The sequence below is a fragment of the Clupea harengus genome, chromosome 9 (assembly GCF_900700415.2).
Source record: "Clupea harengus chromosome 9, Ch_v2.0.2, whole genome shotgun sequence".
In the NCBI taxonomy this organism is placed as follows: Eukaryota; Metazoa; Chordata; class Actinopteri; order Clupeiformes; family Clupeidae; genus Clupea; species Clupea harengus.
This window is the reverse complement of record NC_045160.1, coordinates 15,823,522-15,837,112: the sequence shown is the minus strand read 5'-3', so window position 1 is coordinate 15,837,112 and position 13,591 is coordinate 15,823,522. Positions and strand designations below refer to the sequence as shown.

The 13,591-nt window shown below is 43.9% G+C and overlaps 1 protein-coding gene across 9 annotated transcripts in view; it reads right to left on the bottom strand.

The window, feature by feature from the left end:
• Positions 1-2,881: 2,881 nt before the first annotated feature.
• The window catches only part of lrfn1 (leucine rich repeat and fibronectin type III domain containing 1), a 98,940-nt gene continuing 88,230 nt past the window's right edge, over positions 2,882-13,591 (bottom strand). For all 9 annotated transcript variants that reach the window (XM_031573642.2, XM_031573639.2, XM_031573640.2 and 6 more), the window contains 2 exons: positions 8,738-10,118; positions 2,882-5,168 (listed from right to left, as the gene is read on the bottom strand). In XM_031573642.2, the coding sequence (XP_031429502.1) occupies positions 4,157-5,168; positions 8,738-10,098 (2,373 nt within the window). In that variant the 5' untranslated portion in view covers positions 10,099-10,118 and the 3' untranslated portion in view covers positions 2,882-4,156. The remainder of the gene's footprint in view (positions 5,169-8,737; positions 10,119-13,591) is intronic.

The window sequence follows — 13,591 nt, the reverse complement described above, 5'->3', positions numbered from 1 at the left end:
TGTTTTACAGTGCTCCTGCTGGAGTTTTCTATTTAACCTCACTGTCACTCCAAAGATGATCACTCTTTAATAAGACCGTGATCGGAAGGGATGCGGTCCAGCCACGGTGCCGGGATCCAAGTGGGACTCTTGGTGTGTGTGTGTGTGTGTTCATCTATGAGGCCCAGATAAGAGCATCAATGAGGATGTGAGGAGGACTGTAGTATTGTATTAAGTGTAGCTCAGCTGAGCTGGACAAATCTCATTGATCGAGTGTCCTTGAGGGAGGGGTGGGGTGAATAACTGACAGTACAGGCTGATTGAGATGTGACCCGGCAGTTAATCTGCCAATGCGGTGTGAATGAGGAGCGCAAAGCTTAGGCAAACACACACTCACACATGCACACACACACACACACACACACACAAATATATATATACAACCACAAGACACACAATAACACACACGCTCTCATACAGAAAAACATACACACACACAAATACACACACACACATATACACACAAACACACAAGAAAAGACAGACACAAATACAAATTCACGATACACAGAAACACATTCCTAGGCCTACAGACACACACACACAGAGACACATACACACTCCCACACACAGAGCTAATACTCGACTTAACAACAGCACTAAACAAAACCTCTTCTGATCCATTATAAGGGGAATTAATCTGACGCGCTTTTGGCATGGGGGGCACACCTTATATAACCACCAGCAGCCCTAATGCACTGGAAAAGCTGAACAGGCACAAATGGCCGAGACGTAATTTGCTTGGACGAGGCAAATGATGGAGACGTGGCCTAACGGTTGCCGGGACACAAGCTCGCCAGTGTCTTTTGAGTGTTTCAGCAGACTTGAATACCTGATTAGGTAACACTCCTCCAGAATGGGATGTTCTGAGAATGCTTCTTTCATACCAAAAATGGTCTGCCTAATGGATGGTGAGATAAAGCTCTAACACTTTTGCAAAGACATTAAAGTGTAAACAACTTGCAACTTTCCCCAGGTAATTTACGCGAAAAGGTATAGAGTAGGGTATAGTGCTTTTATGGTAGACTATATGATATAATTGGGGGATTCGGATTTACTTAAAAGAGTGTCACTGAGAACCCTAAAAGGGATACTCATAATTTTTCAGTAATTAGCTAACAAGCTTGATATACACTACCGTTCAAAAGTTTGGGGTCACTTAGACATTTCCTTATTTTTCAAAGAAAAGCACTGTTTTTTTCAATGAAGATAACATTAAATGAATCAGAAATACACTCTATACATTGTTAATGTGGTAAATGACTATTCTAGGTGGAAACATCTGGTTTTTAATGAAATATCTACATAGGTGTATAGAGGCCTATTTCCAGCAACTATCACTCCAGTGTTCTAATGGTACATTGTGTTTGCTAATCGCCTTGTGCAATTATGTTAGCACAGCTGAAAACTGTTTTGCTGGTGAGAGAAGCTATAAAACTGGCCTTCCTTTGAGCTAGTTGAGTATCTGGAGCATCACATTTGTGGGTTCCATTATACTCTCAAAATGGCCAGAAAAAGAGAACTTTCATGTGAAACTCGCCAGTCTATTCTTGTTCTTAGAAATGAAGGCTATTCCATGCGAAAAATGGCGAAGAAACTGAAAATGTCCTACAACGGTGTGTACTACTCCCTTCAGAGAACAGCACAAACGGGCTCTAACAGAGTAGAAAGAGAAGTGGGAGGCCCTGGTGCACAACTCAGCAAGAAGACAAGTATATTAGAGTCTCTAGTTTGAGAAATAGATGCCTCACAGGTCCTCAACTGGCAGCTTCTTTAAATGGTACCCGCAAAACGCCAGTGTCAACGTCTACAGTGAAGAGGCAACTCTGGGATGCTGACCTGATGAGTGGCAAAAAAAAAGCCATATCTGAGACTGGCCAATAAAAAGAAAAGATTGATATGGGCATAAGAACACAGACATTGGACAGAGGAAGATTGGAAAAAAGTGTTATGGACAAAAGAATCAAAGTTTGAAGAAGAACATTTGTGAGACGCAGAATAGGTGAAAAGATGCTGGAAGAGTGCCTGACGCCATCTGTCAAGCATGGTGGAGGTAATATGATGGTCTGGGGCTGCTTTGGTGCTGGTGAAGTGGGAGATTTGTACAAGGTAAAAGGGATTTTAAATAAGGAAGGCTATCACTCCATTTTGCAACACCATGCCATATCCTGTGTACAGCGCTTGATTGGAGCCAATTTCCTCCTACAAGAGGACAATGACCCAAAGCACACCTCCAAATTATGCAAGAAATATGTAGGGAAGAAGCAGGCAGCTGGTATGCTGTCTGTAATAGAGTGGCCAGCGCAGTCACCAGATCTCAACCCCATTGAGCTGTTGTGGGAGCAGCTTGACCGTATGGTACGCAAGAAGTGCCCATCAAGCCAATTCAACTTGTGGTAGGTGCTTCAGGAAGCGTGGGGTGACATTTCTACAGATTACCTCAACAAATTAACAGCTAGAATGCCAAAGGTCTGCAATGCTGTAATTGCTGCAAATGGAGCATTCTTTGACGAAAGCAAAGTTTGAAGAACAAAATTAATATTTCAAATAGAAATCATTATTTCTAACCTTGTCAATGTCTTGACTATATTTTCTATTCATTTTGCAACTCATTTAATAAATAAAAGTGTGAGTTTTCATGGAAAACACGAAATTATCTGGGTGACCCCAAACTTTTGAACGGTAGTGTACATATAATAACGATCATTACCTATGAAGTACTAGCCATTAAGTAATAATACTCAAATGCCTGATGAACACACATGAATACTGCAGTGAATTTGTGGTAAACAAATTAGACCTTGACAGTTTTTAAAAAGAGAGAACAGAAAACAGCATACAGTTAACTGACACAAAAAAGTTTAATACCCTTTCTTAAGGGATAAGTGGTCCAAACTTTGATATACTAAATTGGGGGGAGAAAGTGCCGACACAGATTTTTAATGTAAAAACCTGACACCAGCACTCAAATGCCTTGTAAAAAGTCATATAACATATGACTTATGTATTTAGTACACATACACCGATAGTTTTAATATATTTATATATGTATTTGTCTTCTTTTTTTTTTTTTAAATCTAGGCCAGCCAGATACAATACCGATTAATATCATACAGTCACATCGGGAACAATACCTATTGATATCATACAGTCCAACCGACCTGGAATAGTCCTCTTGTTAATCCTCTGCTCATATCTCTCTATGCTAACATTTGAAACCGGCATGTGAATAGATCTTGGTGTTCTTCACCGTTTATTCTTTGTTTTATTTTTAATTTTTTTGTAAGTCATTACATAGAATGGTTTGATACTTGTCCATTGTATCTCGTGTCTTCTGTGCAAAAGTCTTGAAGTTACCTAACACGTAGGAAATGTTCATCTGGATGCTCACCAATGCAGTGGGTATGTTTATGCTTCTTTGTTCTGTTTCATTTTTTTTTTCTTTCGATGAAAGTGAAAAAAAAAAAAAAAAAAACATCAGTCATATTCAGCCATCACACGCCTTGGCATCACGTAGAAACAAACAATCAAACCAAAAAAACAAACAAACAGGCTGAGTGGGTGGGTGGGTTTTTTTTTGGGGGGGGGGGCACATGGCAGAGTATGGGACCACAGCTAGCAGCATCCTCCATTGGTACTTCTCTTAGAATAAGGCACCGCTGCAGAAATACATGGCCCTGGCCACCTGCCCTCTCTGTCTCTGTCTCTGTCTCTGTCTCTCTCTCTCTGTCTCTCTCTCTCTCTGTCTCTCTTTCGCTCTCTCGCTCTCTGAAGTCAGGGGAGGAGGAGGCGGTCTGAAGTCAAAACTGTGCTCTCTTAAGTGCTGCACCAGTCAGAGTGTGTAGGACAGTACTGACACGCGAGCATGAAAGAAAATGGCATTCGTATGCAAGTATGTGGTTTTGAATGTGTACAACTTACTATCTGTCTGTATGTATGTTTTGTTTGTGGTGTGTGTGTGTGTGTGTGTGTGTGTGTGTGTGTGTGTGTGTGTGTGTGTGTGTGTGTGTGTGTGTGCGTGCGTGCGTATGCGTGTGTATGTGTCTATCCATCTGTCTCTGCAAGCGAACAATTAGTCTCTCCCGACTGAAAATGAAAAAGCTGCCCTGCCGTCCTTTCAGACTGTGCTTTCGAGCATCCACTCGGTACTGCTAAACGTGACTTTGCGGTTGGCCAGCGGCGAGGAGTCCATATTGAGCTGATTGGACGACTTGTGCCTGCGCGTCCTGGCGCGCCGCGGGTAGCTGTGGCTCTGGAACAGCGCGTAGTCCCCGTCGAAGGAGAAGCGGTGTCGCGTCCTTGCCAGCTCGCTGGGCAGCAGCCCCATGTTGGTCAACGCACCCTTCCGGCTGTCCTTGGACCCGCCGCCTCCGCCGCCACCACCGCCGCCGCTGGGCCCAATCAGGCACAGCGACATGGTGGAGCCCGTCACGCTGCTGTCCGTGCCCGTGTCCTCCGAGAAGGTGCCACCGCCGTAGGACAACGACTGCTGGGCGTCCAGGCTGGCGCGGCGAGCCAGTGCGGCCACCGCCGCTTTGGCCGTCTTCTCCATGGCCGAGAGCGGAGGAAGCTCCACCTCCAGCACGGCCGAGTCACACGCAAGCGCCGGCTCCAGCTGGCAATCGCTCTTCAGCTTGAGCACCAGCGCCTTGCAGTCTTTTGACGCCGGCTGGTGCCCGTCCAGGCACCGACTCTCCTCTGTGGGCGCGGCATGATGCTGCTTGGAGGCAGAGCGGCCCATCCTGCCCCCCTGCTGCTGGTTGTTGCCGTTGGTCTGTGAGTGGACGTGGCTACTGCCGCCGCCGCAGCCTCTGCCGCCTGCCTTGGCCTTGGCGCCGTCGGGCCCGCCGTGGGCCTTGTAGCGGATCATGAGGATGATGATGAAGACAAGCACGGACGCCACGATGATGCCGCCGATGATGATGATCATGGTGCCGCCCAGGAACTGGCTGTGTATGAAACGGCACTGGCCGGGATCGGCGGCCGTGTTGAACTGCACACAGCCCACCACGCGAGTGGCCGTCAGCAGCGTGATGCCGTCATCGTACACAGCCAGCACGCACAGGTCGTACTCCCGGCCCGCCGCTAGGTCGTTAATCAGGAACGTATTGCTGGTGGACGGGATCATCCTGGAGAGAGACACGGAGAACAAGAAAAACAAGCTCAGGGATCTATATGGAGGAGAGATGGCAACCGCTTTTGTGTAAGATGCTGAAGGTTCAGCCTGAATTCTAAATACCGAAAGGAAAATAGAACACGTGCACACAATACCTTAATGACTTTTAACAGGGTTTTATATTAATAATGATTTAAAACGTGTCTTAAAGCATTTCTTATGGGTGTTTTGAATGCAGAGATCCCTTTATAGGTATATCACTCACATATATCTTCAAAACATGAATACATACACTGCAGAGTTTAGATCACGGTCTTTTGTTCATGATGGAGATTTTCCATTAATGAATGTTTTAGTTTTAGTAATTCCTTTTTAAAACAAAACTACTCCATTATGTGCAAAGCTAACGATGATTTGGTGATGATTATCAATACTCCTCTAATAGGCTCAGCAGTTTAGCCCAAGGACAGTCTCCACCACAGATCTGCTGTTCATTATTTTCCTTTTTTTCTTTTTTTCATTATGGCCTGAAGGAGTGTATTGATTGCTTTGCCTCTGTTAGGATATTTTTCTGTTGCTATGCTGGAGAGGAAAAGTAGGATGTCAGCTGCTCACATTTAGCATTTTCCACATGCTACATGTGAAGCATTGCAGGAGCCATTTCCAGAAATGTCAATGAGGGAGTGTTGTCAGCATGAATACATTCCATTACAATCCATTACATATTAACAAAGAATGAATGCTAATCGTTCAGTTAGTTAATTTGTCCGTATTTCAGTTAGTCTAATCTATAGCTGTTTCTATAATGGTTCTATGACATTTAATCATAGTGCTTGCTAAATTGACAAACTGTGCAGAAGACTACTAAACCAATGGTTTGATATCAGCTAAAGTGTTCAGAATAAGTACCAACATCCCCATTTTACACAGATTTACGGTTTTACAGTCATTTTCTTCCACGTGCTGAGTAAACAATGCAAAATTTGCTCAACATGTCATTATGGCCCTCAAACATGGTCACCATTGTGTGATAGAGATCATCAAGAGCTATTTTCAATGTCAAAAGGGGGAGTGTCTTTCGATAGTATCTCTCTTCTTCTATCCTTCTTTTTTCCAACAGAGAAGCTACCTGTGGAGCTACGAAATGAAATCCCATTTTCACAACATGTCACATCCCAAGGAATAATCCCAGTGTGAAATATCACACTGTGGTACAGATATCAGAAATATCAGATACGTGTTCTCTAGAAAGTGACGGATTTACATCCATATTAGTCCTACTTAGTCGGAGTCGATGTCATGCCTGTCATCCAGCTAAGCCACAGTCCTGAGATCAATAAGCTCCAGACAAACATGGGGAAACAACAAACACCAAAACACACTTCTTCTGGCCTTCTCTGTCAAGTTGTGACATTTGTGAAGCCTGCTGCTCATATGGCCTAGTAAATGCCACCACAAAGCCTCCACCTTTGGGGTAATTAGACACCTGAGTGGCCTTAGTGCTCAGCGGTCCTAGAGAGTGGAGGGGTATATAGACGGCATGAGGACCAGGTAGGAGGTAGGAGTGAAATTAAGCAAAGAGGGTGGAGGGGGAGTTAAGGGGGTTGTGAAGAGCTGTTTGGTAGCTGTAGGGGGTGGAGACAGAGACTGCAGCAGTAGATGTCAGGGTGTAAATGTTGTACAGGAAGGTGGGCAGTCAAGGAGAGTAGAACTCAAAACTAAATTCCTGATAGCGGCCTTACTGCGGCATTTTAAGTGTTTCAGTGATGCAATTACATTAAATATCTTGATTCATTGAAGGTATGACCTTATGTGATAACCTATCGAGGGTTTTAACACTTCCGTTTGATTCCACATCAGTGCTTTTCAATAAGGAGTGGAAAGATATAGCCTTTAGTGAAATATTAAGCAACTGACAAAGACACAGTCTGAGTCATTCTCAAGGACTGAAGAAGTGGCGGGGGCTGGGCAGTGCTGTAACTCATATGAAGAACTAATGATACCATACAATGAGTGTGAACCAGTGAACAATATACTGACAGTGTGGGTTATGCAAATACTGGGTACAGAATATTGCATTCCTCCATATGTGCATGTACGTATATCAGCGCTTGTTCTATAAAATCTTTCCATTCTTTCTGTGTGTTCTTTCAGTTTCCTATCATTCCCCAAAGCATTCCATTATTTTGGAATTATAAGTTGTAAGGTTTTGAATAAACATTGCACTTTCATTAAACTAATTAGTATGTACTTCTTTGTCAATTAATCTGTTTGGTTTTTTTTAAACATTCAATTCCACATCAAGCAATTTTACACTGATACAGCCTTCTCTAAAAACACAGAACATCTTGTCATTGCATTTCTATCTCACACTGAATATGATGCTTTTTTACTTTTAAGTTTTCCCATTTTTGATCTTTGCACAGCAGTGGATGTTTTTAAGATCTCCTACTCCTCTGCACACTCATCTGGAACAAGCCTACTATGTTTTAACCCACACTTTGGAACTATCTGCATACGCCCTGCCAATTTAGACACCCTGCAGAGTGAACACAGGCAGCATCATCTGTAACATTAATATCTTCCTGAAGGCCCTGCTGCTAGTGCCTGTATTGTTCCCCAAACAGTAAAGAATAAATATCATACACTGGTATTGTAGGTCTGAGAAAGCCTCTCTGCCTGAGCCATAGGCTGTTCTTCCATGGGGATTTATAACTACTTCCCATCTCAGTTCTGTCAGTTCACAAACCAGCGTAAGATTTTTTAATCCTGAAAGCATTTTTAAGTTAGAGCTCTTTTTAGGCTGCAGAGGAGGACGACTTGCATAGGTAGGTGTTGTTCCAGTACAATCCTGATTCAGTGTGTTTCAATTCATTTGTCAGCCGTAATTACTTCTCATCCTGGCCGGCTAGACTCTGTCCAACAGCCACAGCCATGCCATGCAGGGTGTAAAAAAGGCCTGGTTAGTTTTAGGCAAATGAGCTGAACATACATCAATTACTCTCAGATGAGGAGCCTCTCTGCATTTGTCAGAGGGAGTGATTTCTGCGGCATGATAAATCCCAGGCAGGCCTTAATAGGCTGAGGCTCTAGGGAAGGCAGACACAAGCACATTTGGTTTGGTCGATTTCTGGCTCTATCTATGGTCATAGCACAGCAATGTGTTATGGGTACAGAGGGACGTGTTGTGCACCCAGTAATTTATGTTACAGCAGGAGATGAAGCTGCAAATCATATTCTCCAGTTAGAATCATAGTGATTAAGGACCGTGATATTCCATTTCAAGGAAACCTACGACAAAATTACGTGAAATGTAAAACTACATAGAACATGAATTTTACATTCAAGATTTTTGCACAGGACTGATTTATTTCCTTACCCTGTATTGGATGTTTTGTTTTCATGTCACTTTGTTTTGGGTTTTTTATGTTTTCTCCTTGACTCGCCATTGTCTTCTGTTGTGACTCTCTTACTGTATAAGTCACCTCAGATGAAAACATCTGCCAGATGCCTAATGTTATGTGTAAATGTAATGCTGGAGAGTGAGGAATTTTCTCGGAAATGTTATCAAGCATAGCGTACCTGTAGACAAGGGTGTCATCTGCCGTGCTGTTGTATTGGATCTGATACATGCGTATGTTGGGGATGTGACTCTCGGAGGGCCAGCGGATGACCGCAGACGATGCGGTGATGTCGACCACCGTCACCCTCTTGTCCTGGCTCTTGGTGTCGTTGGACTTGGAGGAAGTGGTGATGTCACGGCGCGAGTCGTCCCTCATGTGGCCCGTGTTGTTGACGAAGAGCGGCAGGGGGATCATGCTGATCTGCACAGCAGCAGTCGCCATGCCGGCGGCATTGGACGCCACGCAGGTGAAGGCGCCATTGTCCTTGAGCGTGGTGATGAGGATCTCCAGTGTGCCGTTGTCGTGCACAATGGTGCGCGAGTTGTTGTGCACCAGCTTGCCGTCGGGGAAGCGCCAGTGGATGGTGGGCTCTGGGTCTCCCATGGCTTTGCACTTGAGCGCCAAGCTCTGACCCTCCATGACGTACGGATTGGACGACACGTGCTTGGTGATGAGTGGAGGTTCGCAGATGAACTCCTCCTCCTGGATGGACCAGAAGTACTTGTCCATGAGGTGGTCAGGCGAGGCGCACGTCTCCAGGTCGTCCTCGCGCGTCAGCCGGCGAAGCCAGAGCAGCTCGCAGTTGCAGTGCAGCGGGTTGCCGCCGAAGCTCACCGCCAGCTTGCTGGGGTTGGAGTTCTTGGGGTCGGACATGACCTGCGCATGCTGGAAGAGGTTGTCCGGCGGCAGCTTCTGCAGGCGGTTAGACGTCATGTCCAACCGCACCAGTTTGGTAAGGAGCGTGAAGGTGCCCGCTTCGATGTAGTCGATGAGGTTGTGGTCGAGTGAGAGCGTGTTGATAGTTGCCATGCGTCCAATGGCGTTCCACGGGAGAGTTCTCAGGTTGTTGTAAGACAGGTCCAGGTCCTCGATGGTGGACACAAACTCGTCGAAGCCCGTCAGGGCCACACTGTGGATCTGGTTGTTGCCCAGGATGAGGTGCCGGAGGTTGATCAGGCCTTTCAGGTGCTCACTCTTGATGACGGTCAGGCGGTTGCCATCCATGTGCAGAGCGCGGAGAGACCGGAGGCCGACAAAGGCGTGCGGTGCGATTTGGCTGATGGTGTTGCGTGACAGCGTGAGGTGAACAAGGCTGGTCATGTTGAGGAAGTCCTTCCGCCGGATGACTGTGATGAAGTTGTCGGTCAGACGCAGCTCCACGGTCTTGCGGTCGATGGTCGGGGGGACAAAGAGCAGCCCCGTCTTGGCACAAAGGAGGGTCAGGGTCGGGGAAATTGTCTGGCATATGCAGCGACCTGGGCAGTTCTGCGCCTTTGCCAACACTCCAAACACCAACACACACAAAACCAGCCGTTCCATAATGTATCAGCTTCCAGGTCCTGGAGGAGATAAGACAAAAGACAAAAAACAACAATCAGGTACAAGTAGCTTTTGTTTGAGTAATTTATGACAGTAAAATGACCACTTTTATTCCTTGTGCACAACAAGGGAACAGATTGTCACTTTTGTTGGGAGATAGTATTTGCAAGACAGAGCAAATATTTATTTTTAGTATATACTGACATCCCTGCATATCTCTCTACAGAGACATACCTTTCCTGCAGGGGTAATTCAACAGATGGTAAAAATCTCATTATTTCTCATGGCCATATTGGACTCTGTGAAATTGATTTGATGCTTCATTCAATCAGGGAATTGGGACAGAAAAATAGTCTACTTCTGAAACCTTACAATAAAATCCTTTTGAAAACCAAACTGTGGGAATTCACTGCAGTTCTTTCAGACAGATGAGACCATTTTCATCTACGCAGCATTTTTGCTGTGTTAAAGCTTCATGACTTGCATGCTTCCCACAGGTTTTGTATAATGTTTGCTTGCAGTGAACTCACATATAGGATCTGTACACAACTGCTGTAGATGAAGCACATAGTCCGTGACAGCCGACAAGCGACGGTTTTAGTTAATTAAATAAATAAAAAACTAAATAAAATAACTCAATAAATGAATAAAACTCAGCCACATTACTCAGACACTTGTTTTGATTGGAGAAGGATTTCAAGTCGGGAAACATGATGAAAAGTAGCGGCACAGTACCAGTCTTACATTCAGGAAAAGACTGCAATTCTGAAGGAAAACCAAATGAACTGCACTATACATATTGTTAAATAGTAGCACTATCTAATCGTGAATTTGTGATAATGAAACCCACATTCTCATAATGTTCTGCAAAAGGAAAGTGCAAATCACACAGTATTGAAACAAAACATCGTTAGTAGCTTGACTAGCAAGACGCAAATACTGGTAGTTTTTCTTTTTTGCTTATGATCATGAAAGGAAGGGACATATTTAATGTATTGTCCAAAAACAAATCTTTGATGCATATCACATCCCGAGGCATTATTCTAAGGATGGTCTGAAAGGAGGGAGAGGGAGAAATACGACTTTAAGTTTTAAAAAACTCTTGTGGTGCCTAAAAACTGTACTGTGGAATTGGAAATAAACCCTGGTCTGTTTATTAATTCAGTGGACAGCAATGACAAAATGGCGGCAGACATAACAGGAAGAAAGTGCCCATGGCTCCAAATCCATCAGTGTGTGATGTGACTCGATGAGTCTTATGTCTCCATCTCCAGACTCTATGATCCTCCATTTAGTCTGTATTGATTTCTTTCCCGAAGGCCACATATGTTTGACGTGACAGGTACCGGAAGAAAGCCTTGACTATAATAACCCCAAATCCCACTGGAAAGTGAACTCCACCATCTGCAATAGTGCACTTCTTTCCCATGACTACAGCATCCATCTTGGATCTGCTGACGCCCTAACTCAGATCTGTGTGCGCACTGGGGGCCTGGGGCTGTTTGGTTCGACAGGGACAATACTCCATGTGATGGCTTACTAAGACCTCACACTGTGATCTTTATTTGGTGTAGTGTCTCTATGGGTGGAAAGATGAACAAAAACTACAAAGGGGACACATATAGATGGCCATGTTACAAGTATCCAGCCTAGCCTCAAGATGGTCAGGGGCCGTATATAATCTTTCCTCAGTACATAACACACATGTGGAGTGCATGTATGTTTTTTTGTTTGTTGTGGTGCATCACAAATAATATAACAGCGTGTGTTGAAATAGAGAAGTTCATAAATAATGGAGAACAACCACAATGTGAACCCCAAGCCACCAAGGGACGGGGTAGGCAGGAAACAACTGAGGCGTGAAGCTGCCTTCTCTGTGCAAGAGGGACATGACCCCCACGGAGAGGCTGATGAAAACATCAGCTCTGTGCATCGCAAATCAGGTTGTGGTGATTATGCCGATTAAGTCCTCTGAGGTAGAAAAGTGGAAAAAAAAACAACAACACTGACAAAAGATAAAGTAGAGTGGGGGTTGGGTGGGGTGGGGTAAAGAGTTATATGGAAGCGACAAAAGTGTCTGCTAAGAGTCTCTGCTGGACATGCACATCAAGGAAATGTGGTAAATCAACACAGCGTTTCTCTTTCAATTTACAAAATGTATCTGGGCCCCTTATAAAACAGACACACATTAACTAACTAATGCCGCTGAAATTGTTACATGACATGGATGTGCCATGGATTTCTTTATTTAATTTTGTGACTTCAATTGCAATGTCCCTGCAACTAGATCACTATATTGCAATGTCACTGCTTCTAGAAATGCATTCTGAATAAGTCAAGCAGCAACATTCAGAAGCATTTATTACGGTATGAAATCAGGACAATGGAACCACTGAGACCTCTCCTACTACTGACAGTGTTATCAATACCTGACATGTACATGGTGGGAATAAAGTATGGCACATTTCAAAGCAAAACATAAAGACATAGTCCATTTCCTAACTTAAATTGCTATCTGATCAGAGGCATTGTAACATTACATTTCCTTTATTATTACTTTTTAGTCTACCCAAGTAAGCAACCTAATGTATTTGATTTTACAACAAAACATTAAATTGAAACATGTATGGCCATATAGATTTGAGACGATAGATTTCAGTCAATAGCAATAATCCATTATTCACTTGATTTGAATAGTATTTTTATCCGTCAAGTATTGCATTGATTATGAAGGGACTGTGCTCAGTATTCACTGTGCTAACTAGGACACAGGGATCGTCCTCACAGGACCATCTGTGCTCCAGCATTTCCTGTTTCAACCGTGGAGGATTCTCTATTGATCTTCTTGCTTCTCCGGTGATGAAAAAAGAACTTTGTTTCCAAGGCAACTCTGCAGGAGAATTTAGGTCTTTGAATTACATTAAGATGTTGTTAAGCTTCCAGAAGAATGAGGTCTCAGTCTTGATAAAGATAGAGCAGATCTTGAATATTTGAAAGCTGTTTTGGCATCCTCTTCTAAGGAGAGGAGAGAGTTCTGGTCTAAAGAGCTTCTCAAGAGTACATTTTTAAACCCATTGGTGGATGTGTTTGTCTTTGACAAATGTCCTTCATTTGATTCCAATTAGCAAGGACAATAAGCGTGTCCTGCTTTCAGCAAACAGCAGCCTGTAAGGCAGGCCTTGTGTACTTTCACTGTTAATTCCAGCTGCCCTATCCCTCCAGGAGTGATCAAAGAATACAGTTTAGGACGCATACAGTTTATCCGGTTTCTTATGGTACTGTGACTGTTTTTCGATGTCAAGTTTATCAATATGAGTAAGGTCAAATAAAATATATACGAAAGCATGCAGTGTGAATGTGCATCACACAAATTAACCACATGATCATCTTTCACTTCATCAAAACACGAGGCCTTGATTGCTTTGCCATGTGTCTTTAAAAAGGAAACTCATCCCGTGAGGTACAGTAGATGCTAGACCCTCAGCCTTTCCCT